Here is a 27042-nt window from a genome sequence, read left to right as displayed (position 1 = left end):
TAGAAAGGTTTTAGGACTAACTTAATTGTTCTTTAAAATAAAAGCAGAGGAGATTCTACTGAGGTGTTTTTCCTAAAAAAAATTCTCAGTTTAGAATGCAAATTGCTTCACAAAGAATGCATAGTCCTAAAAAAAGAATAAGATAGCATCGTCTTTTAAGTTTTCCAAAATTGTAAATGACTATGCTGACTATCCCCTGGGATTAAAAATTTCTGCAGAAGTAAAGAAACTGCAGCTTTAGGTATAAAATAGACAACTTTTCTGAACTATTAGGCATGGGTGGTTCATTCTATTAAACATCTGACTCTTGATTTCCACTCAGGTTATGATCTCAGGGTTGTGAGACTGAGTCCTGTGTCAGGTTCCACAGAGTGTGGAGTCTGCTTAAGATTCTGTCTCTTTGGGTGCCTGGGTGGCTCACTCAGTTAAGTGTCTATCTTTAGCTTGGGTCATGATCTTAAGGTCCTGGGATCAAACCCTGCACTGTGCTCCCTGCTCAATGGGGAGCCTGCTTCTCTCTCTGTCCCCGTTCGTGTGCTTTCTCTCTCAAATAAATAAAATCTTAAAAAATAAAGAAAAAAAGAAAAAGATTCTCTCTCTCCCTTGCCCTCCTCTCCCCAGATGGGTAGGGGCACCTGGCTGGTTTAGCAGGTAGAGCATGAGACTCTTGATCTCAGGGTTATGAATTCAAGCCCTACTTTAGGCATGGAGCTTACAAGAAAGAGCGAGCAAAAGAGAGAGAGAGAAAGGAAGAGAGAAAGAAACAAATAGGGACGCCTGGGTGGCTCAGTCAGTTGAGCTGCTGCCTTTGGCTCAGGTCGTGATCTTGGAATCCTGGGACCGAGTCCCGCATTGGGCTCCTTGCTTGGCGGGGAGCCTGCTTCTCTCTCTGCCTCTGCCTGCCACTCTGCCTGCTTGTGCTCTCTCTCTCTCTGACAAATAAAAATAAAAAATCTTAAAAAAAGAAAAGAAAAGAAAAGAAATAAACAAGGGGAATCCCTAAAAGTTGGAGCAGGCTGCTCATATAATCTACATTACCTTTAAAAGACAAGTGGTATTTTATTCCCTTGTGTATCAACTATGTGTATTAATATTTTTGATGAAACATAAAATTATTTTGATTTCAGTCTATTTCATAAGAAATCTATTTACTATACATTAAACCAAAAGAATAAGCTAATAGAATTTCAACAGAAGTAATGAAAAAAAATACTTTGAAATAGGTTTGACTTCTCACCAATCTTGAACTAACTGGAAAACATTTCCCATTCCAATGGCTTCCTTTAGAAGTAAAAAAACAGCAATTTAAGGTAAACTACACTTCCTCCATACTCAGAAACACAAGGGTTTAAAGTGCCCAAAAACTTGCTGTGTATCTTTCTATGACAGTTTTTCTCACCCTGAATTTCATAAAATAAACTACACAACTTTAAACAGCATAAGTTTATTACCTATTCACTGTGTTACTTTAAGCATTCCAAATAAGGAAAAAATTTGTAAAGTTTTACAAATGCTGACTGATAAAAATATTATATAGCTGCTAATGGGATTTTCTTTTAAGCACAAGTTAATACTAATAAGTTTAGTTCTGTTAATGCCAATGCTTTTTTTTTTTTTTAAAGATTTTATTTATTTATTTGACAGACAGAGATCACTAGTAGGCAGAGAGGCAGGCAGAGAGAGAGTGGGGTGGGGGGTAAGCAGGTTCCCTGCTGAGCAGAGAGCCCGATGTGGGACTTGATCCCAGGACCCTGGGATCATGATCTGAGCCGAAGACAGAGGCTTAACCCACTGGGCCCCCCAGGCTCCCCTATGCCAACATGTATGTTTAAAGAATTTTTCAGGGGCACCTGGGGGACTCAGGAGGTTAAGCCTCTGCCTTAGGCTCAGATCATGATATCAGGGTTCTGGGATGGAGCCCCACATTGGGCTCTATGCTCAGGAGGGAGCCTGGTTCCCTCTCTGCCTACTTGTGATCTCTCTCGCTCTGTCAAATAAATTAAAAAAAAAAATCTTAAAAAAAAAAATTCAGGATCACCTGGCTGCCTCCATCAGGGGAGCATGGGACTCTTGATCCTGGGGTTTTAAGTTTGAGCCCCATGTTGGGTATAGAGATTACTTAAAAGTAAAGTCTTAAGAAAGTTTTTTCTTTTTCAAGCATACAGACAACTTCAAGTCCAAAGAGGTCAGAAAAGTATTTACATAATAAATATGTAAGAAATTTTAGAATTTTATGGATTTAAATGAACTGATGATTCCCTCATGAATCAGCATAAAACAGCAGTTTGTATAAAGAATTCTATACAGAATAAATTATTCTGAATACATACTGTTTAACAGTTTAAAATTTTAAGGTGGTCAATCTTAAACACTATCACTAAAAATGAGATAGTTTTGGTTGTGATGGTTTGCTGCATAATATTTAAATAATGTCAGTTATGAGAATGGGCCTTGACTATAAATTACTCAACAATATGTAAACTAAAAATGTCTTCATTTCCTCAGAAGATTTAATTTTCCACTCAAATTTTAAAACCTTATCATTGCCAACCAAAACAAAAATTCTAACAGAGTTCTAACTTCATTTTAGTTTTCCAATATTTTAGAAGAAAATTATGGGTATATAATTGAAGTGCAAAACATTTTGTTATTAATTTTTTGTTACATAATCTATCATGTTATCTTCTTTGTTAACTTTCTTACTCAACTATATATAAGAACAAAAAAAATTTTTTTTTAACTAACTAGAGGAGAATAAAGCACTAGTGCATGTAATACTTGGAACATTTGTAATATATCAATATAATGTGTAGACAGTTAACTTAAGGTTAGATCACTAATCAATCATTTTTTGTGGCAAATTTCCTTTTCCAAAATTACCTCTGTGTATCTGATGAGAGATAAAATAGCTGAAAATGTCACCATTATATCTATTTTATGTATTCCTTATTAAAAATAGAATGTGACTGAAAAATTGTCTGAAATTTTAAAAAAGTGTGCCAAAATTAGTATTTTAAAATAAACTATGAATAAAGGGAACACCGAGGCTCGTCTTAAGAAGCTGTTTGTCATTATTTTTTTAGAGATTACAACACGCATACAGTAAATGAATTTTATCAAAATACAGCACATTTCCTCTACTATATCCATAAAAATCAATTCCTGTGTAAATAGTACTGAAAAACAACTAAAATGAGTTAAAATTTACAAAGAGTTGTTAAAGGGTTTCAATCAATATTATTAAAACTATACAGTACAATAACCAAGTGATAACATCTTGAAAGAAGTGCAATATTTGAGTTCACATCTTTTGAAAATTACTGCCTATTTATTCTGACTAGCAAGAAAGAGCGGGTTCAACTTTTTTTGCAAAAATAATGTAAATTGCCATTTTTGCTAGTCCTATAAAAATCTTAATTAAAACAAGGTTGAAGAACAAAGCATAACAGATTAAAAATTCCAAAATTATATTTCTTAGTAATTAAAAATGAAGTGCAATAACTGAATATTGCTCTAATGAAAGGCTCCAGGTTAGCCTTGACTAAAAACAGTTATTGGTCTTCTGTGGCACTTTTTTCTGGTCCAAATAACCATGCATTAATTCTTACCATTGCATGTTATTCAAATTTTATTGAATTACAAGACAGAACAGAAACAAATAAAGTTAATGGTTTGGATAAACAAACTGATAAACAACTATGAAATATTTGTTACACTAATGAGAACAAAGGCAGCTGGTGGTAAAACACTATTCTATTACACTGATACACTTAGAAACCCTTTAAAGACTCTGAAGTGTTGAGTTCACATTTAATGTTACCTTTAGGAACAGCCCTTTATTTGAATACCTTTACACACTGGTAGGCCTCAAGGACCCATCCCTTTGCTCTACAACTCTCCACAGCAATTCTCTATCACTGTGCCAATTTCACAAACTTACTTTGGTTTCCTAGCTCCATGCGTACTGTTTCCTTTTACTTTACCAAGGCAATGTGAGACCAAACAAAATCCAGAGGCTTTCCTAAATCTGCTTACACTTTGTGTTATAGCAACACAATCTTAAAACTGGCCATTTTAGTTTCATGTGCTGCTTAAAATAAAAATTATAAATTAATATTAAAATGGAATACTAATTATAAAACAGATTGCAAGGACTACTATTTGCAAAAAAAAAAAAATCAAGAGATTTCCATATCACAAAAAAAATGCATGGACATGCATCTACATAAGAGTTAAAAATTTCCTGTGACTAAAAAATTAAAAATTGAATCACCAGTAGCAAATGTATTGTCAATGGCTATGACAAGAACAGATCCTGTAGAGCTCATAAAATGCAATTACCGTCATTTTATTTCTTTAAAAAGACATTACATTTTTTATTGCATTATTTTATTAATAAAAACACATTAAGAGCTTTTTCAATCTCTGCTTCCAGATTTTTATAGGAAGTGACTGTTTTAATCTGGCCTTGGAAAGTGAACCCACCAGCACCACCTTCACCTACTCGCTCTTCAATTCAATATGCACATAGCAAAAACCAACACTTCAAATCTCTTGCCCACATTAAAAACAAGTAGTTTCAGCAGAAAAACATTAATACGAGTTGAATAAAAATAAGGGCACAAAAGCTATGAGACAGAAAGCTCTGCCATCTGTCTCTGGGCTACAATCAAGGCCAACTAGAGCCTTGCACAGAGTTCAGTCATGTGTATGAAATCCAAAAATAAACCTACAATCTATACAAAAACAACATATGTTTGTTTTTGTAGCCTTGATTGCTATGTTTAAAAACCTAACAAGAACTTTTATATGGTATGAATTCACCAGTCTCCCCTATATACTGTACAGTGGTTCTTTCCCTCTGACCACAAGTTCCATTATTTCATTAATGTACAAATTTGAACATAATTTTTTGAGTTCTTCTTTACATATAAAAATAGTCAAAATATTAATTTCTCCTGCAAATATCTTCCAATAAATCTTGCTGCCTTCCCCCTTTTTTTGTCCACAATTCTTATGAGGAAACCTCTCGTACAATGATGAGTTCTACTGTGTTCTGGAAAGTTTTTAGCAAGGACACTGCTTGTCCATGTTCAATATTAATAAAACTGTAGCCATTAGCCTAGAGGAAAGAAGAAAAATGTCTTTAAGAAAAACATTTCATAGTAATTTATTTGCATGTGTACATTTAAATATCTGCTGGTACTGCATAAACCTGGCAGAAAATAAGAATCATTCTGGAAAATGATGGAAAACACATGCAGACTCCTGGGCCTTAGCCCACATCTACGAAATTAAAATCTCTGAAGGTGGGACCCAGGAACCTGTATCTTGTCTATGTTTTCAGATGATTCTTATGCAGCAACCCAATGTTAGGAAGCACCTGGCTAAAATACAGTGCCAGGTATGGTGTTCAATGTGTATGCACTAAAACATAAATGAGGTCACCAACATGCAAGGATACCAGAGGGCAAGGCCTACTCTTTCTATTGCCTTGGACCAGCAGGTAAACACTACACTTCTAATAATTTAGGCTTAACATTTATTGAGGTCTTACTACATACCAGACACATAGTTCTAAGTGCTTCACATTAATTAAATTCTTTAATTCTTGTAACAAACAAAAAGATTCCTTCACGTTCTTATTTTCAAGAAGTTAACATTCCTGAACTCTAACAAAATGCTAAGATATACTGAATATGTATTAAAAAATATCCGTGGTTTTTCCAAGGTTCTAGGAAGAAATATGATCAACTATGAAAATATTAGAAAGTGGCCTATAGGAAATGCCACTATTTTCATCCACAAATATTTAGTGATAACCTTCACAAAAGGACTATTTTAAAAATCTGACATTTAATAATTACTTGATGAGAAAGCAGATCTTATAAAATGAAAAATTAAGAAAATAATAAAAAGATGTATCTTAGTTACCTGAATAATTTTATCCCCTGGTTGTAATAATTTTGATGCTGGTCCTTCAGGCTGTACCCTTGTTACAAATATACCCTTTAATAACAACAAAAAAGATAAACACTTAATGGAAAACAGTATGCACCAATGACAGAATAACAAGGAACAATTTTTCTTTGACAGTATATAAATACTTGAACCATAGCACAAGTTTTCTCACCATATTCTCTGAATATTGTTATTTTTGGTGCTGGTAATTCTGACTTGAGTATAATGACTTCTCTTAAAGTACAGATGTGCAGAAATATAATAACCAAATTTAAAAATCACTTCACAATGTAATGAACATTTAAAACTGGGGGTTTAATCTGTTTTCCTCAAACAATTAATTTGAAGTGATCATATTTCAAAACAGAAAGCTGAACAATACAGAGAGAAGTAAAAAAGTTGGTATCTGTCTACATTTATATAAGTATCTGTTAGATTTTTACTTATGTACAAGAGACAATAGTGAATAAAACCTTATGAGAATCTCAAGGACATAAAAACAAACTCACGTCGTCTTCAGGTCTGAATGGATTTCCTCTGCCCCCAACACCTCCTGATATGCTAAACCCAAGTTCTGGATCCTTTTCAACTCTCACTCGAATCTGAATTAATATGAAAATAAACTATTACTAATATTTCAGAAAAAGCTACAACACAGTATTTAACTATAGGTAAAATATATAAAGATTCATCTAAAATAAATACTCAGCTATATGAAGGGAAACCATGACATGGAATATTATGTTAATGAGTTAGTGAGTTAAAGGCACAGCTAGGATTATAAAGCATAGCTCCTAACTTATCCTATTGCTATTTTACAAGGATAGGCAACCGATTACTACTGACGCTATCTTTTTTTTTTTTTTAAGGTATCATGGATTTTAATGATATGGAGCACACACAGTTACTATCAACTTACTGCCAGTTTCTATCTGTAAAACATCTAAATTACATAGTATCACTGTTTCCTGGAGGCTTCATAAGATATTTAAAAATCCCCGGGTGGTTGTTGGATATCAACTCATTTCCTGAACCCATTTATATGCTTCCAAGACATTGGAACTGATGATCAGCTGATAATATTTTTATAACCACGCTATAAAAAAAGATCAAGAACTAAACTTGTTACAAAATACTCCTTTCCCCATAGACTAAGCCAAAACGAACAAAGCACATGTTCTCTACCTCACTTTCTAACAGTACTATTTTATCAATAAACTATAAAAACGTGTAAATGTATGATTAGTCACTTTTTATGTACTTTGGAAGACTGAATTCTCAAAACAGTTTGGAGGATAGTCAAATTTCAAACTCTCAGTATCAAACAACAATAGTAAACCGTAATAGGCCAGTCACATTTCATGGTCTACTATTCATATTCCTGAAGATCTAATTACTGGAGTCTCATCAAATGGTTTTTTATAAACAACCACCTTAGGAAAAAAAAAAATCACATCCAAAACCCTGAATCCTATGTCAACTAATCAGAACACAGGGGATCATGGAGTCAAGTTAAACCATTAAGTTTGACACCGTATAAACTTAATATGAAACCAAACCTTTCAACAAATTGGTAAAACTATGTTAAAATTCTATATGGATTTATTGCTAATAGTTAAATATCCTATGAAGTACATTAAAAGCTTAGTTTCATAGTTCAAATATTCTTGATTATTCTTACCTCTTGCCTTGCCAGTTCATGGCCTTGTCTAGGAGGACAATGGGGCTGTGTATATGGAGGCTGGTGGGCCACCTTCAGCATCAAGTAATCAATTAGTTGTTCTCTAGAGGGATGCCTTGCCACAGAAGCCTGAGGAAGGGGGTGATGTATTTGACTATAATTTGCCTGAGGCCTGAGGGGCTGGCCCATCTGTCCATTAATCAAAGGCATCTAAGAAAAACACGAAGTGTCTTAAAATGACCAACAATAATCTCTCATTACAAATATCTGGATTTTCTTCTTGGAACATTATAAAGCACTAGAGTTTAACATTCTAAATCGCACAATATCAAGCCACTCACACTATTTTTTTCTAATTTTGCAGTTTTAAAAGAAAAAAGCTATTAATTCTAAACTTGCTTAAACGCTTGCAGATAGATTTTCACTCTTTAAAGGTTTCAAATGAAAGGAAATACTTTAAAATTTAAAATTTTAACATTATCTGCTTTTCTGTTCAATATGCATGGACCTGTTTTTCTTATAGTAACCAAAAGTTAAAATGGTAATTATGTCAAAATTTTAAAATTTAAGCCCATTAAAAGGGTAAATTTTTCCATCTCACATATACACAGAAGATGCATTTGTTCATGTTTTCTTCTGAACAAAAGTAGCAATTTCTGTGGTAGGATTTTTTTCCTAATCTGACTCTATTTCCTTTTATTTCTTTCTTTCCAGAATTAATAAGTCAATGCTGCTATATGGTAGAAAACTAATTTACTTCTTGAGTGTGTGTAACAGTTGGCAACTTTTAAACTCTCTAAATGTTAGTTCCATAAACCAGTAATCACAAAATTTAAACCTTATCATTCTATTTTACTTTTTGCAAGCTACACAAAATATCTTGAGATAAATATTTTGTTGTTAAAGAATTATCCTGTTTTGGGGCGCCTGGGTGGCTCAGTGGGTTAAGCCTCTGCCTTCAGCTCAGGTCATGATCACAGGGTCCTGGGATTGAGCCCTGCATCAGGCTCCTTGCTCAGCAGGGAACCTGCTTCCCCCTCTCTCTCTGCCTGCCTCTCTGCCTACTTGTGATCTGTCAAATAAATAAATAAAACCTTAAAAAGAAAAAGAATTATCCTTATTTTAATGCTTCTCATCATTTAGACTGAATCTGAATTTTACACTTAAAATCACCTTTGTGCAAATGTGGCTAATTATGCTAGTATGAGGAAACTATCTGAAAAATAAGTTTACATTTGGATTATAAATATTTGCATATAAAGAGAATGCTATATAGAAGGGGAGATATTTTTCAGAGATTAATCATTTAAAACTTCTTACTGATTATCAATAAAAAGGTGATCTTATTCACAAGTGAATTATAGAAAAACTGTAAGAGAAATATTGAAAATTAAATTATCCCAAAAAATTATCCTAAAATTATCCCAAAGTAGAAAAGTTTGGGAAAAGATTATGGTAATTGTTTCATAACTACATGCTCTTGTTATATGAACCTTGCTGAAGGAAACAAAGAAGTTAGGCTTTAGTGAACATTTTTACTTTAAAAAGTTATCTTTTTTACTGTGTTACACTTCAGAACTTAGTTAATTCTGGACTTTGGAAACTTACAAAGTTTCCAACTGGAGATTTCTAACAGAGTGCAAAGATATCATCACTCTAGGCCAAATCTTACATTGATTGGAGAAAAAGTGAATGAGGTACTCTATTATCCCTATATCTTTTTTTAAAAAAATTGTGGTTGTTTACTAGTTGAACATGGTAGATTTGAAGCAATTATCTGGCAGGAGCCTTTAATTGGTTGTGTTGTCACTTTATTACTTCTGCACAATTCTGTGGACTGTACTCACTCTCTCCAAGCATGTATCATTTACTCCTATGTGCAGATTCAGTACTTTTCTTCTGGGGAAAATTTTCCAAACAATAATTACTTCTGACCCATGCTAAGACTGCCTGATATCTAGATTCTGAGTTGTACCTGACATTTTACATCAATGTTAAACATACCCATGGAATATATTAAGCTATCATTAGTAGATGGCTCAGGAGAATAAAAGTATGAAACAAACCAATAACCTAAACTACAAAATGTGATATTAAAAAGAAAAAGAAACTGAATAACATAGCTCAATTAAAGAAAAACAGAAAAAAAGGGTAACATAGAGTTATGTATGAACTTATGTTATAGGGCTGGGTACCCACTCTCAAGAACAGTGTGGAAGTTTTTATAGAATACATTAAGTATGCTTCAAAACTGTATTGGGCTATACTAGGAATATGGAATCAGGAGAAAGAACAGCTGAGAGAGAATATTAAAGGAAAGAATTATCAATCTGGTGTTGGTGACAGAAAAGTAAATTTTCTAAGTGATGCTTTAGTTATGAAAGCCATAAGAATACGATCATCTACTCTACCACATACAAAAAGTCTTCCAAGGTGATTTCTAATTACATTTAAAGTATTTTAAAATGCCTTTAATAATAGTAAAACATCCTCAAATGAAGAATTTAAGACAGGTTCATGTTTAATTCTCCAAAAGGTTTGCTATCAGGATGCTAAAAAGCCTCAGACTGAAACAATAAAATAAGCAGATGACAGTAGAGAAATAATAACAATAAAATAATTTTCTACGGTGGAAAAAAAGCATTGACTAAACTAAGAAATAACAGAGTAAAAATCTCTTTCATATTTCCTAATTAGTTTTTAAAAATCTTTACTTATCAAGGAGGAAAAGTCCTCAAAACATTATTTTTACTGTTAAGCATAGTTATTTCCAGTTCAAAAGCTATAAAACAAGTTCAAAGAGATGTCTTCATTTATTTCCTGAACACCTACTTTCATCAAGCTGTCTGGAGGAACATCTTTGTGACTAAGTGTAGCTGACGAGTAGTTCGGCTGTCCTGAAAGGAATATATCATCTTGACAAGGATCTCCTGGACAGGATGTCTGGGGATGCTTCAAATGAGGGGAAAATAAAAAGTAAACAAATAATGCTCTTTCAGATGTGAAACCAAAATGATGATGATGACAATTGAAAGGAGAGTAGGAAAAAATATTATAGGTAGTGGAAAGATGAAGAACCAAGTCAAACATTATGATCATAACTGCCATCAATACTAGTATCTTTATGATGGATATTAACTAAACTTGTTGTAATCATTTCTTTATATATATATAAAAAATCATTATGATGTACACTTTGGGCTAATACCATATGATATGCCAATTATATCTCAATAAAATAGGAAAAATATCTCAGTACATTCAACACTGTTAAGCTATTTCTTCATGATGTATTTAGTTTTATTTATAGTAATACCTAGCTTTTAACAATGTGAACAATTTAGTTATTAATAAAAGTTAAAAGTCCCAAATTTTAAGAGCAACTAAAATTTACTCCTGTTGAGACTACAAAAAGTCTTTTTTTCCCTTAACCCCCCCCCCAAAAACTGCTATTCTTTTAACAGCACAGTGCCCACCAAGATTTTCTTATTAATGATGGGCAGTACCAATAAACACACAGTCTTCTAAAATTCACTTAAGCTTAATTCTATCACATTAGTATTGGACAGCTCAGTATTTTTAAAATGAATGTTTTGATGAATTTTTAAAAAATTAACTAGAGTTTGTATTTTTGTATGTCAATAATATCCTTATAGTTTATCTCACTGATAGCTTTAGAGAAAAAACAAACTCAATAGCTCATTGTCTCTGAATATATTTTTTTATAATATGCTAGGAAGCAAGATGCCCATACTTTTCATTTTAATTTAGTTCTAAACACACCCAGCTATATTTTTAAAAACTGAAGGGACCGTGATAAATAGCACTATTGTTACTTTCAAAACAATATGTGGCTAGCAACACAGCTATGTATACACTACATCATCATTTTGAAAAATAATCTGAAATCTACTTCATTATGATATGCCACAGGATACACATAAGCCTAAGGGCTTTGTGACTTAATCTAAGAAACTTTATCTGCAATAGAGCTATCATGTGCAGTTTAGTTGCTGGTTCAAAGCACTGATTAGCGTTTTTAGATTTCGTTTGATCTAATTTTGTGTATTTATGCAATGAATATTTTGCCTTCCTTCCCCATTTTTGAGATGTGCTTTCGGAATGCACAGTAATCAACTTAGGTCATAGCTTGAAGTTTAAATTCAAGTCTGAATATGTAACCTTATCTAGTTTTTAAAAGAACAAATATATTATGAATGAAAAAGCAAAATGCAACAAAGTCAAAGGCTATGAGTTTAAGAATAATAAACAAAAAATATCACTGTTTAAGAGTTTGGAAAAACAATCGTTCCAGATGACAATAAAGATTATTTGAGTTAATAAAAGCCCCTGGTCTTCACTCTGTGGTTTCAGCTGGAATGAGTACCAGAAATTCAGGGCTTAATAGCTATCTCTCTTCTCTCTCCATTTCAAAGTGATAAATTACAAAACAATTGCTAGGACTCTAACACAGAAACAGATGGCACAGCAAGAAAGGTGAGGTCCAGCCACAGCAAAGTGAATCCGGGAGACCACTCTTGTCCTAGAACACAACAATGCAAAGCCAGCAGTGTATTAAAAAGGGGTTGGTGATGAGTACCCTTGGGATAAGGCAAGGATCCAGAAGTAAGCAGAGTCAGTATGGAAATAAAACTAGGGGAAAGAGACAAAATAATGTTGTAGGAGAAAAATCTTTTTCAGAATGGAAGGTAAGGGGAAGAAATAAATATTTATTTATAGGCCATGCTACCACCTTAAGCTGTTATGAAGAGAAAAATCTTAAAATAGAGCCATACCAGAGTTGTTCAGTTCTTTCTCCTTCTCTGCTGTTCTTATCACCTACCCTTAACTTTCATTAGAAGAATAAACCTTCCTTCTTCATCATTAATGACTACACTGAAACATGTATAATAAAGGATTTGGGTTTTGCCTTTTCATTGGTACTTATTACAATTTTTCCAGCCTTGTATTTAATCAGATTCAGTGAATTCTGATTAAACTTACTTCCAGGTAGTGATTCTCATTTGCCAATTCTAAATTACTAAACTAAAAATTATTCTTCCCCACAACACTTCTGTGTACTATATATATAGCACAGCCCTTAAACTTGAATTTTGGAGACTAACAAATTTTATTAAGTGAAAACACCACAAAGCATAATAATTAAAAAAAACAACAACACTCGGTTATTTCAATTGCTCATCCCTATTTACATAAACAAGAGTATATTACATCCTTAGCTTATAACCAAAGAAACTTAAGCGATAAATACTAAATCAACTTTGCAGGGAGTTTCAGAATTAAGCCATGGAAGAACTAGAAGGTAATCAAGATATCTAACCCACCATAAAAACTTATTTTCTAGAAATGGGAAAACAAAAAAATGTGGGTTTTTTTTTTTTCTTCTGTGTACTAAAAGTACTGGTCTACTGCAGGTACTCACTCGAAAAATGTGCCCACCAGAACCTCTTCCGTCTGCAACACTCAAGGCAAGGCTGCCTTGGCTGCCATGCAGATCCCTAGAGCTGCCATAGTGAAAGTTGCTTACAGCAGTAAAATTGGAATTAAAGGACCTTGACAGCATGCTCTGAATAAAGAGGGGATAGATTTAACAGAGATTAGTGTAGCATGCAAAATTCACAAGACATGTTATGTACAAAGACGTATTTATAAGTAACCCCAATACCACGTAGGAATATCATGCATCAAATTTTAAGTGCCAGTGCAAGAAATTGGCACTATTTACCATATATTTACATGACAACATACACATATACACATAAAGTACATGTAAATCCAACCATTCACATGTTTAAACACTAAAGAAGAAAGTACAAGCAAACAGTGGCTTTTTATGATGCTATCATTTCCTTTACTCCTAACTCATCTTATTAGAAGTTTGTCAGAAAAGAGAAACTGATGCCATACCTAGACGTATGTGTACATATGTAGTTATATATGGAACACAAGCTAATTTTTTTATAAAGATACATTTTTACCAACCAGTTATTTCTAACTTAAACTGGATTTCTAGAGTCTGCTTCATTTTATAGAATTTTATATCATTATTAAATAAATGGAGCATTTAAACATACATACATTCATAGCATAAGTCTGCAAAACACACCTGGCTCCTGACCACTATAATTTCTAAAAAAAAAAAAATTACCTTAGAAATTCCCTTAGAAACATGTCTAAAGTTAGAAAAAAGTTGAACATATACACAAAGTTTTAGGATATAACAGAAGGCTCCCACTGCTCTATAGTTAACGGGAAAAAAGTTAGACAATGTACTTTTTTTTTTTTTTTGGTGTTTTATTTTATTTTATTTTTTTTAAATTTTTAATTTTTGATAAACATATATTCATATAAATAGATACTTAAGATTTCATTTTAGGAGTTAGTGGCATTTGCTGCTTAAACTTGGAAGAACCACTGATGAAATCCTTACACTGATGAATCCCTTATCACCAATCCCAGAGCTGCCTGAGAAATGAACCTCAATAAACACAATGCCTGATTTTCATTCTTCCTGCTTATTAATCCCCAGAGCTGTTACATGCTCTTCCTTTGTGTGGAGTCCCTGAATATGAGAGTCTTATGGTCAAACCGAGAGCAACCATATTTTGAGCATGGCTTGTTATCAAGAAATACAGAAATGGCTAACAAGCATTTCTATATTATTCCTAGGGAATACATATATGTTCTGCAGATTATGAAGTTGATCTCTAATACTAAGAAAACTTAATGTGCCAAATTACAATGTACACTTTTGGTTTTTTTGTGGATTCCAAAGTAATGACTAAAGAAAAAGCTAAACTTAATAGGCCATGCCTATGCTTTCCCAGACCATTTCACAAGCAATTAGGACTTGGCAGAGGAAATTCAGAGATACCCAAAACATTTGATTATAATGTAAAAATAAAGAAACTATACACAAAATCACACATAGAAACATAAATAACACACACTGAAGTACTACAAATAGTTTTATCATGCTCTTAACTTGATGGTCCAAATGACCCTTTTTAATTATATGTAGATCCTGGAACAAAGCTTTTTAGGACATCTTTGAACATATCTAGAGTTTCTGTAAATATGTCACTGACTAAGAAGGCTGAAGCTCAGAATAGGTCCAGGCCTGTGAATTCAGGCCTGTGCATAGACACCTACATAAAATTGCATTGTCGAGGCACCTGGGTGGCTCAGTGGGTTAAAGCCTCTGCCTTCGGCTCAGGTCATGATCCAGGGTCCTGGGATCGAGCCCCGCATCGGGCCTCTCTGCTCAGCAGGGAGCCTGCTTCCCCCTCTCTGCCTGCCTCTCTGCCTACTTGTGATCTCTGCCTGTCAAATAAATAAATAAAATCTTAAAAAAAAAAAAATTGCACCCTGTCACAGTACAACACATTTGTGCAGAGCTCAATTAAGGAATATGTCCTGGGCACTGCTATTCACTCCATGCTAATATTTGTATAGTAGCAACTAAATGTGGAAATTATCATATTATGTTAATGATGTTCTGGTTGAGTGCTTCTTACCAGAATTATTAATTTAATTAGATAGGATAGGATAGATTAGATTAGATTAGATTAGAAGGATAAGGTGAGATCTATTTATATGTTTGGGTTCCAGGTATAGTTTGTTGCAGTGAAGGGAAGGAGGAGTTACTAACAGAAGGTTAAAAAACCAAGTAAGCTGCAATAATTTATCTATTTTTTTTTTTTAAATTAATGCTAAGCATTAAGGAGGGCAAAGTAGCAACTTCTGATTTGGGGACTTACTTCTAGAGGTGGGGCAGGCATTGTGAAATATTTTCAAATATCTACTAGACCATAAGAATTATGTTTGGGGGAGGAAAAGGAATTGCAGAGAAGCAAACAGATTCCCCATTCACCCTCCATCATTTTTAACCAATGCTTTCAAGTTTGGTAGTCTAAATCATGTTGCTCTGTGTCCTCACAAGGCTTTTCTTAGTTTCACTGGACTAATCCTCACCTCTAAATTATCAGTGGGCAAAACTGGGAAATTACTGCCATGTACTCCTGAAGTAACTGAATGGTCAATTTCTAAATATAAAAAGCAGAGAGGTACAATGAACAGAGGGTAGCTGCTACTTGCTTCCTATGTACTCAAGTCTAGGTACATCTCCATCAAACAGGAAAGTACTGGGAGAACAGGCACCTGAGATATCAACTACACAGAATATAATGATAACCGAATTCATCTCTTCACCAAATCTGCTCTTCATTCTCTATGTTGGCATTTCCAACAAACAGTTATTCAAGGTACCACTCAAGCTTAATTCCTTTTCCTCAGACACTTAATAGAGGAATATTCCAATCACAAGTAAACTATTCTAGAGTCTGTTTCGAAACTGTCTCTTGAATTCTTATCTTTGTCTCAATTCCATCAATACATTTCTTATTTTTAATCAACTTAACTATAGCCTCTTCCTTCTCTTCAAAACAAAGCAAAGCAAAACAAACCATACCTATAGCCCTTCCTCCTTCTAGTTCCATAATAACTCCAGGAGTTTTGTTACAAAACAGCGATGGTACTCCTTTGCTTAAGTAATTTCCAAATTCTTGGGGCACCTGGGTGGCACAGTGGGTTGAAGTCTCTGCCTTCAGCTCAGGTCATGATCCCAGGGTCCTGGGATCAAGCCCAAGTTGGGCTCTCTGCTCAGCGGGGAGCCTGCTTCCCCCTCTCTCTCTGCCTGCCTCTCTGCCTGCCTTGTGATCTCTGTCTGTCAAATAAATTAATAAAATCTTCAAAAAAAATAAAAGTAATTTCTAAATTCCTTAGAAAAAGCACACAAGTTCGAAGAGCCTCAATAATAAGTACAGCTACAGATGAGACAAAATGGATGAGTATGATTCAAGGCCATTAGATGTTCAGCTATTTTAAGGTGATAGTATTGAAAAGAGCTAACAATGGTAAGCAGAGGTTCATGTGAATTGATACATGGTATTAATCATATTTTAGGCATTCATTTTTGAAAAACTGGACCTAAGGAAGTTTTTTAAATGACTAATTGAGGTTGTATACATTTAGCTGTTTTTACAAACAAATAAGCTAAACATGATCTTAAGTTATTTTACCAATGATTTCCAAACTTCATTAGAGCCAAAGACATCTGATTTTAGATAGGTCAGAAATGCAGTTCAGGAAAGTCAAGAGTAAATGCCATGCTAGAAGCCATCTGTGTCAGTGACAGTGTTAGTCTTAAAACATTGACTGGGAAAAAAAATCTTAGATAAAATATTTACATTTAGGATATTTCTTGTTATTCTGCTAATTATATAGTAAGACTACTATTTTCGTATACATAGTTACATAACCAATAATTATTAATAGATGAGAGAGGGAGATCAGAAAATGCTAAACAGAGGTATACATGCAGATGCATGTATTATTTACAGTATGTATGGCACAGTCTAAAAAAGATATACACTAAACATATGAAATGCATTTTAGCTTATCAGGAAACACTGGGGAGTAAGAAACAGAAAAGAAGCATATCCTACCATCTCAGTTGTTTTGAGACTGGCTAAGTCTAAACTTGAACTCTGTTGTAAGTACCAAGAATAAAATCCTCAAATATAAGTATATATTCAGTAATTCAGAGTATCTTGTTTCACCTTAAGAAACAAAGAATACCAAATATTTTTAAGAAAAATAATTTTATAGAAAGGAAAATAAAAAATTCATATTTAATTACCTTTTCTAACTTTTTGGCTTCAATGTGTCGTAGTACTTGTTCTCTCCAATCATGAGGAACTTTACTTTTTCCTGGAGGATCTAATAAAGAATGCTCAGAACCAACCCTTGCATTTGGTCTTTTTGAAGGACTAGTCCGTGAATAATTAAAATCACTAACGGACATAGTTCTCTCTGGTATTTCACTAATGGAGGGTCGAGCACTCTGAGGCCTTGATGTATTTGGACCATCGATGCTATATGTTCGTGCAGAAAGAGGTCTCTGTGATCCTGACATCACTGGAGTTCTTCCCGCTGAATGTAACTCTCTGTATGATAAATATTCTCCTTCAGGAATCTGGGCCCGCCTTGTGGGACCTGATTCACCAAGATTTACAGAAGCTGTAGAGGAAACACTACTTTGTCGCTGAATCGTAGTTCGAGTTGCTCCAGGAATGAGTCGGTCGTTTGGTGAGATGGCCCACATTTCACCGTGTCTTCCTGGACCAACCCTCTGATGTAAATGGTATCCAGTATTAGCCCGAACATTGTTATGGTTAGAGAAATTCATATTGGCAGAATGTTTAGCATAACTATGACTTTCTGTGCTCTCTGATCTAGGAAGGCGCTGAGGAGGAAAACCGACATGATCTATTTGGGGATTCTGTTTGGTGTGCCACAGAGTGTCCTTAACAGCAGCACTGCTACTGTACTGGATGTTATACTGAGGAGGACCGTACATCTGAGGCATAGGTTGTGGGCCACTTACTGTGGGGCTTCTTATTATATTTGGCTCTTCAGGATTATGATTTGAATCAAACTTGAAAACTGCCTTTGTACCTGATATTAAATCAGTAGATGAAGAAGAACCAGTAAATACTTGCAATGGTTGATCATACAAAAGTGTAGCAGACTTGCTCCTGACAATATTTTTTCCATCAACAGTAGATGTTACTTTAATTGTTGCACTTGGCTGCTGTGGTCCATTATCACTAAGAATGTCATAGATTTTTAACCCTCCAGTCTCCATATTAGTTATACTATGAGATTTCACAACAGATCCAATTGGCCCACTTCTCTGAGGAGAGAGATCTTCAGTGCTTTTGGAAACACCCATATCAACAGAAGAATCAGTGCCATGTGGTTCAGTCCTCCTAGCAGACTGTGGAGTTTCCTCAGAATGTCCATTTATCTTATTTACACATTCCAGATTAGAATACTTATTTCCATTTTCCAAGGGCTCAGCTTCTCCTTTAGAATTAATGCTTAAAAAGTCTGTTCCAAGCACTATATCCTGTGTCTTTGATCTTTCCACTATCTCTGGTTGAAATGTATCATTAGTTACAAGTTTATTAAGATTCATATTGATATGGTCTAGTTTGTGAGATTCATCAGATGTGGCTGCTGAGTCAACACTTTTCTCAATAAGAACCAATCGCTCTTCAATATTCAAATCATATTCAGGTAAGTTAATGTCTTTTTTATCATGAAGCTGGAATTTTTCTTCTGTTGAATGATTTAAAATATCTCCATTTTGTAAGAGGCTGTTAAAATTTTCATCTTCTTGTCTAAAACAAAGATAATTTTATCACAAACATCATAAAGCTCAGGTTCTTTTTCTTTATTTTTAAAGATTTTATTTATTTATTTCACAGGGATCACAAGTAGGCAGAGAGGCAGGCAGAGAGAGAGAGAGAGAACCAGAGAAGCAGGCTCCCTACTGAGTAGAGAGTCCGATGTAGGGCTTTATCCCAGGACCCTGTCAAATAAATAAATAAAATCTTAAAAAAAAAAAAAAAAGTAGGTAGGTTATACTAAAAAAATAAACTTACAGAACTCAACAAGAAGTTAGTTAGTTTTTTTTTTTTTTAAGATTTTATTTATTTATTTGACAGACAGAGATCACAAGCAGGCAGAGAGGCAGGCAGAGAGAGGGGAGGAAGCAGGCTCCCTGCTGAGCAGAGAACGCTATGCGGGGCTCAATCCCAGGACTCTGGGATCATGACCTGAGCTGAAGGCAGAGGCTTTAACCCACTGAGCCACCCAGGTGCCCCAAGAAGTCAGTTTCATTGTATGGTGATTTAAAAAATAAAACTAAACAATACAGACTGAAAAAAATCTGAAGACCAAAAGCAAAACTAAATCTAATCACTCTTCTAAGTTATTTCATTGTATTTGGCAAATATTTATAAATGTGCTATTTTAAAATTACAGAAAACATTTTATTTCTGCTTTGTGGAAATAAACCTACTTATATTTCACACAAATATGAAGTCATATTTGTGCCCTCTTGCATAAGTATTCAAGTTATGTTTAACAAATATTCCTTAGGATTGATCTTCCCATTAGGTAACAGACTATATTCATTACAGAAATACAACAAAGTTGTGGATATATCCCTTTGATACCCTTTATTTCATTACCCAAAAAACTTTGGGTAATGAAATAAATAAAATTTATTTATAAAATTTATAAAATACTAAAACTATTTCCCAACAAAATACTGGAAACATTACTTCAAAAATTAATCATTATCTTAACATCTAAGAGGTTATAAAATTATTCTACTACCACACTAGGTCTCAGCCTCAAATTCAGAAGGCAGAAATAATTATTCATAAGTACGTAATAGCTAAACTCATTTTGTGACATAAAATTTATTTTCCTTCTACAACAATACAAATCAGCACAAACAAAATTTGACTTAACTGTGTCTGGATGTGCTCGCTTCGGCAGCACATATACTTAACTGTGTCTGGAATTTAAGAACCATTTTACTCTAAAAATTATCCATACAGTAAGCTTTGGGTTCAGTAGTAACCCAAATCTTTCTAATAAGCACCTAGCTGATACATTAACATGAAGGTGAAACAACACATCTTATTTTGATAGCCAAGTATTTTGAAAGCCCAAATAACAGTTGTTTTAAACTTCAGCTAATTTTAGCCTATAGGAATTAAGTCTTGTTTAGAGTCTGACCTACAAATTTGGGGCTAATTCAAAGATACAGAAGTAGTTAAAAGTACTGAATGCCCTTTAATGGCACTCTTCAAAAATGAGTAACAGAGCACCTGTGTGGCTCAGTGGGTTAAGCCTCTGTGTTTGGCTCAGGTCATGGTCTCAGGGTCCTGGGATTGAGTCCTGCATCAGGCTCTCTGCTCAGCGGGGAGCCTGCTTCTCACTCTCTGCCTGCCCCTCTGCCTATTCGTGATCTTGCTCTCTGTCAAATAAATAAATAAAAATCTTTAAAAATATGAGTATCTAAAAAATACCCATTTCAACTTGAATTACTCTAAACATGTTTGTTTTAATATCTAAAAATACTGTTACAGTGTCCAATTTTTTAATGAAGAGAATTAGAATATTTTAAATTCTTTCTTCCCCATTTTTAAAAAGAAGTTTATTTTTTTAGTAATCTCTATACCCCATGTGAGGCTTGAATCTATAACCTCAAAATCAAAAGTCACATGGTATTCCAACTGATGTAGCCAGATGCTCTTTTTCTTTCCCACTTAAAAACGTATTACAAATGGGGGTGCCTGAGTGGCTCAGTGGGTTAAAGCCTCTGCCTTCGGCTCAGGTCATGATCCCAGTGTCCTGGGATCGAGCCCCACATCGGGCTGTCTGCTCTGCAAAGAGCCTGCTTCCTCCTCTCTCTCTCTCTGCCTGCCTCTCTGCCTACTTGTGATCTCTGTCTGTCAAATAAATAAATAAAATCTTTAAAAAAAAAAACTATTACAAATGAAAACGTAGCAAACCTAAATAAGTAGTGATAAAATGGGGAGGAAATCATATACTACCTGAACTACTTCTATAATATTAATTTGTGAAATCTGGTTTGTTTTAGTCATATATATTTATTTGCCTTATTATCTCTACTGTATAAATAAATTATTCTATTAAGATGTTCACAAACCTGATTTTGGAATTAATACCAATATGAGTTTGTTTCACTGGAGAGCAAAGTGAGGTATCTTGACTACTATCAGTGTTAAGAGAAACTGAATCAGACATCCGAGATGGAGAAGAACAGTTGCTGTTATTCTGATTGCTATTGTGTGTAACTTCATCCGATAATGAATCTGTATCCTTTGTATCATCTGAAATACAAAAACTTAAGCTATTGATAAAGTCACTAAGGATTTGCGTTTAATACTTTGCAGTAATGACAAATGACATTTATATTGTCCTGGTTCAATATATAAAGGATTCTATGGATTAGAAGATAAATAAAAGCACTTCTGAAAATTCAGTCCTAATATACACAAAGATTAAATAATTTAAAACTCATGATACCTTTAAGTTTTTGACAAATATAATCTATGTTAAGATTATCCAGAATTTGATTCAGTTTTAACTACTGACAAGATTATATTATACAAAGTTTTTCTAAGGCCATCAATTAATTTTAGTGAATAAGGCTCTTCCACTCATTCACAGTATTTTATTCAGTAGGACCTACACCCAACGTGGGGCTTGAATTCACAACCTACAGATCAAGAATTGCATACTTTATTAACTGGGCCAGCCAGGTAGTCCCTCATTCACAACTTCAAAAAGACATAAAAACAAAGAATAAACAGTAGAGTTCACAGCCTAGATTTGTAACCTGGGGAAGAAATTATTTCATGTAAGTATGGAATTGTTTTAATCTATTCTGAAAATAAAAATGGGCAATACAGTCAATTAAAAAAAACACCGAAGAAATCAAGAAAGTTCACCAGGTGAGCTCTCTCCTGCTATTTTTAAACCATTTCAAAGAATTATATATTTAAAAAATGATCAATATATGAGATGGCTTTTGTTTTTTATATAATCAGAAATAGACAATATTCATATGCCATTATAGGCAGGTACTATCAGAAAGTATTATATTTTTAAAAGTAATGATAAAAAAGATAGTAACTTGGGGCACCTGGCTAGCTCAGTCAGTGGGGCATATAACTCCTGATCTCAGGGTCTTCAGTTCAAGCTCCAGGCTGGGAAAAAAGCTTACTTAAAAACAAAATGAAAAAACGAAATGATTTAATATCTTTACAACCCTGAAGACCGTTTTTAATGAAATTTTACCCACATCACAGAAATAGTATATACAGAGAGAGTCAAAGGAGATTATATGAATTAAAGATATTTTTTCTGCTCCAAATATCTTAGGGGCACAGTTTGAGTAGTCTGGATTTTCTTTACAGTTGGCAATAATAGTACATGGGGCTTTCTATACTCAACTTTAAGGTATCTGGGCGCTGGAGTCTTAATTTTTAAAATACTGTTAAGCAAGATGGCTTTCTTTCCCAGATATTATTCCTTTCTTTCCTAGATAAGTTCTTTCCTAGATATTATTCTTCCTCTTCAACTTCCTTGTGCGGTTAGATAGCACAGTAAGCAGGAACTAGTAAGTACTCAAATACATATCACTATCACTATTATTATGAAAATCAAACTATCTAGAGGCACCTTGACGTAAGTTTCATTAATGCCATAAAGGCAAAGACTGGATGAATATTTGGTAGAGATAATACAGACACGTTCAGGCACTGGGGGGAGGAGTGAGGAAGGGTGAAAGGAAGGGATAGATATCCTTCAAGTTCCCTTTCATGTCTAAGAAGAGTCAGAGATTCTATTACAAGAAAAAAAATGGCTGGGGTGTGAGGATGGTTTAAAAAGAGTTCCAGGACAGATAAAATAACAAGCATCTATTCTACATCAGGTATTGTGCTAGATCTGAGTACACTGAATAATCTGGCACATTTGATACTCACAAACTACTTCATTAGCCTCAATGTATGTCAAGTTAGATAAGTTCATATGCATAAAATTAAGCAGCTCAAGGGTTACCCAACAAATAAGCAGCAAAAACAGAATCACAACAGAGGTTTTTCTGTTATATAAAGCCCATGCCCTCATACATAACCTTGCATGAGGGAAGAGAAAATATCTAATAAGGGTCTTCTTTAAAAAACAAGAGGGATAAAGAACAGACCGTTTAGGAAGGCATATTTTAAAAATTGTTTCAAAAAAGTATTCTAAATAATATAATGACTTTTAGTGAAATTTATTTTAAAAAATTATAAATTTGATAAATTCAGCCCATTTCTATTCCTAGTGCTTTCAACATCTAACCTTTTTTGTTATTACTAAGAGCTACCACTTTTGGCTGGTTAATAGAGCTTTCAATTAATGGTGGTCGCATCTCTGCCATTTTCATCTCTTCATCAGAAGAAAGTTCTTCAGATTCCTAATTTAAAGAAAGAAGAAAGTATTTAAATAAACTTTGGTTTCTTTGAAAGAATATATATTAAGTCATAAGAACTTCAAAGAGAAAAGAATACTTAGAACATGGAAAAAAACCTTTTTATGGTAACAGCAACTAAAACTAGTATATAATTTAAGTTTTTCAAGATATGGCAATAAAACTGTGGCAATTATTAAATATGTCAAAGTGGCTATGGAATAATACTTCATGATAGGTTTTAATTCAAGTATATTAATGATTATAATGTGCCTGGTACTCTGCCAAGTGTTAGAGAAATAAAAATGAATAAAGCACAATCTCTGTCATTGAAAAACTCTGTTTAGAGGTATTCCAACCAAAAGTCTCTTCCTAATTCTCACATTTATTCCCTCCAAAATTATCAAGTTGCAAGGAGTCAGAAGGACTGAGGAGTTCTTTTACGAAAATGAGTTAATGGCAATTTCTGACCAATTTGAAGAGAGAATTTTTTATTATTTTCCATGAATTTTTCTCTAATATTTGATGAAAGTCCCAGATTATCTGCCACTGAGTGGTTAAGTGAAAGGTGTAGTGAACAAAAGGACCTGGTGGTGAACAACTATTTATAGAAATATTTTAACATTGCAAATACTGTATATAAAAAACAGAGCTTTTGCAGATTTAATTATTATTCCAAATGATGAAAATAAATAAATAATATGATGAAAATAAAAACTCTTAAACATTGTTCTGTTAAAAGTACTAAGACTTGTGGTTACTCATAGATGACATAATAAAGATATGGACCAGGGTCAGAAAACTATCTCAGTAAAAAAGCCAGATCATAAATATGTTACACTTCGAGGCCCTTAAGTCTCTCAACTATTCAACTCTGCCACTGTGGCACTCAAGTAGCTATAGACAATATGTAAACAAATGCCTGTGGCTATGTGCCAGGAAAATTTAATTTCATCTGATTTTTCGCATGTCATGAAAGTGTCTTCTTCTGTTGATTCCTATTCAATACTTAATAATGCAAAAGCTGGGGGCGCCTAATGGCTCAGTGGGTTAAGCCTCTGCCTTCGGCTCAGGTCATGATCCTCAGGGTCCTGGGATCAAGCCCCACATTGGGCTCTCTGCTCAGCGGGGAGCCTGCTTCCCCCCTCTCTCTCTCTGCCTGCCTCTCTGCCTACTTGTGACCTCTGTCTTTCAAACAAATGAATACACTCTTTAAAAAAAATAATGTAAAAGCTGTTCTTAGCTTTCAAGCCATATAATGACAGGCAGTGGGCCAGACATGGGCCAAAGGTCATAGTTTGCCAAACCCCGTTCATGACTGTACTACGATGGAAAGACATTTCTAATTAGTAGAACAGGAAGAGAAAGTAAAGAGCGAAGAAAGAGAAGTGAGGGGTGAGGTAAGAGAGGAATGACATTCTGCACAAATGAAAGCATAGAAATAAGAGAAGGTATGTCAATTCCATGTAGCTGGAGCTCAGATAACTGCCAGGAGACAGAAAAGTTAGATTGGACTGAAAAGGGAAAGGTTATGCTTTTGAGTATCAAGTACGTGCTGGTCACTACTGGAAGTTGCCAAGCCAGGAGTTCGTATCAGGTTATCTTTCAAAACGGTAACTCTGATATTAAGAATGCATGGAAAGGGGTGCGTGGTAGCTCAGTTGGTAAATGTCTACCTTCGGCTCAGGTCATGATCCCAGGGTCCTGGAATCAAGCCCTGCATCAGGTTCCCTGCTCTGCGGGGAAGCCTGCTTCTCCCTCTCCCACTCCTCCTACTGTCTCTCTCTGTGTCAAATACATAATATACATAAAATACATAAATAAAAAATCTTAAAAAAAATAAATGCATGGGAAGAGATAGAGAGCAGCAGAAAGGGACCTGGTTATCCTAATAGTCCTAAAGGAAAAAAAAAAAATTATCTTTAGGCAACGGCAGTGATGGCTGAAAAAGAAAAAAGGAATCTGACAGAAATTTAGGAATGAACAGAACCTAATGGTAGAATTAATGCACAAAGAATGAGAGAACAGGAGAAGGAAGGGCAAATGGTATGTCCCAATTTTGATACAGACAGTACTTTCAACTGCTGAGCAGACTTCCTCCAATACTACACCTGGCATCTGGGAGCTATGGCCTCCTACATTTCCTCACCTTTCTGTCTCCTGTGCTCAAGTCAACTAATGTTCCTGCAGTTAGCTCTTATTTTGTCCTTCCCCACTCCTTCCCTTTGGACTGCATTTTCTTCAATAGTTATGTTTAATGTATATAATTCTTCAGTTTATAATTTAGCTTTCATTTCTCTTCTGAGCTAAAGAGACACATTTCCAACGACCTACTGAGTATGTTTAATGGATGGTCCTGTTAAGTGTTCAAATTCCACATATTCAAAAACAACCTCATCCTTCAAAGGCTCCTTGTTCTCTTAATATTCAAGTTCAGTTAATGGCATCATCCTATTCAAGCACAGCTGTGTGACTATTCCCTCTTCACTCCTTATAGTCAGGGATATTTCATACTAAATCTCTTACATTCTTAAAACTAAGTTTCAGTCCACATTTTCTAGTATTCTAATAAAGAGTATTTATATAAATAAGTCATTTATATAAATAAAGCCCTGAAATGGGGAAATTCAGTAGCTGTTGCCAGATAACCCTAATATGTAGCTCTACCACAAGTACTGCTCTGCTAAAAGGCCTTCAGTGGCTCCTCAAAGACTACAGAACACTAAATCCAAACATTTTAGCATGGCTTTCCAGAGCCTCATCATCAGGAGCCAAACTACTCTACTAATTTTGTTTCATTCTACCACTCCAACCCCATTCTACCTACACTCAGGTAGATGGAACATGTTCTTTTCTACATTTCTCAGGTACCTCCCTTTTGCTATCATTATTCCTTCCATATTTTATTCAGTTCTCCTATTTCTGCTAGATGAAATATTACAATGTACAAATTAAATGGCTCCTTCACCCTAAAGCATCCATGGTTGTTCTTAGCCAGAAAATACCTCTTTTTCTAAATTTATGTAGCACTTAATATTTTTATCACTTAGTATTTTTCTTATACACTCAGCACCGTCTAACCTTGACTGTATCTGTATACCCATATATCTATTCTGTCACCATAGTTCAAACACAGTGCCTTCTGCATAGAAATCATACAAAATAAAGTATTAAATTCACTGGGACAAACCCAATAACCTTTTCACAAACTATGCTGTATTAGGTGCAATGTATATGATAAGTATATGGAATAATGTGATCCATTTAAAATACATTCACAAGCCATGAGGCTTCTTTCTAGTAAGTGAATACTAGCTTAATGGATAATCTTGAAGACAGATGATATGCTTTGAATGCATTTAAATTTTTCAGGAATAAAGATGCTGCTATGAACCCACAATATCACCTTTTCTATATACCAGTGCTCTGCAAAAGAACTTTCTATAATGATAGAAATGACTGGTCTGTGCAG

General features: G+C 34.3%; 1 protein-coding gene across 1 annotated transcript in view; it reads right to left on the bottom strand.

Annotated features, from left to right (window-relative positions):
* Positions 1-3048: 3048 nt before the first annotated feature.
* Positions 3049-27042, bottom strand: part of ERBIN (erbb2 interacting protein) — a 125682-nt gene continuing 101688 nt past the window's right edge. Inside the window, exons 19-27 of the mRNA XM_059417984.1 lie at positions 23462-23576; positions 21258-21441; positions 17364-18909; positions 13086-13229; positions 10475-10594; positions 7643-7852; positions 6471-6563; positions 5935-6009; positions 3049-5122 (exon numbers count right to left, since the gene is read on the bottom strand). Of these exons, the coding sequence (XP_059273967.1) occupies positions 5015-5122; positions 5935-6009; positions 6471-6563; positions 7643-7852; positions 10475-10594; positions 13086-13229; positions 17364-18909; positions 21258-21441; positions 23462-23576 (2595 nt within the window). The 3' untranslated portion in view covers positions 3049-5014. The remainder of the gene's footprint in view (positions 5123-5934; positions 6010-6470; positions 6564-7642; positions 7853-10474; positions 10595-13085; positions 13230-17363; positions 18910-21257; positions 21442-23461; positions 23577-27042) is intronic.

This window comes from Mustela nigripes, chromosome 12, assembly GCF_022355385.1.
Source record: "Mustela nigripes isolate SB6536 chromosome 12, MUSNIG.SB6536, whole genome shotgun sequence".
In the NCBI taxonomy this organism is placed as follows: domain Eukaryota; kingdom Metazoa; phylum Chordata; class Mammalia; order Carnivora; family Mustelidae; genus Mustela; species Mustela nigripes.
Note: the sequence above shows the minus strand (reverse complement) of the source record. Positions and strands in the feature narration are given on the sequence as shown.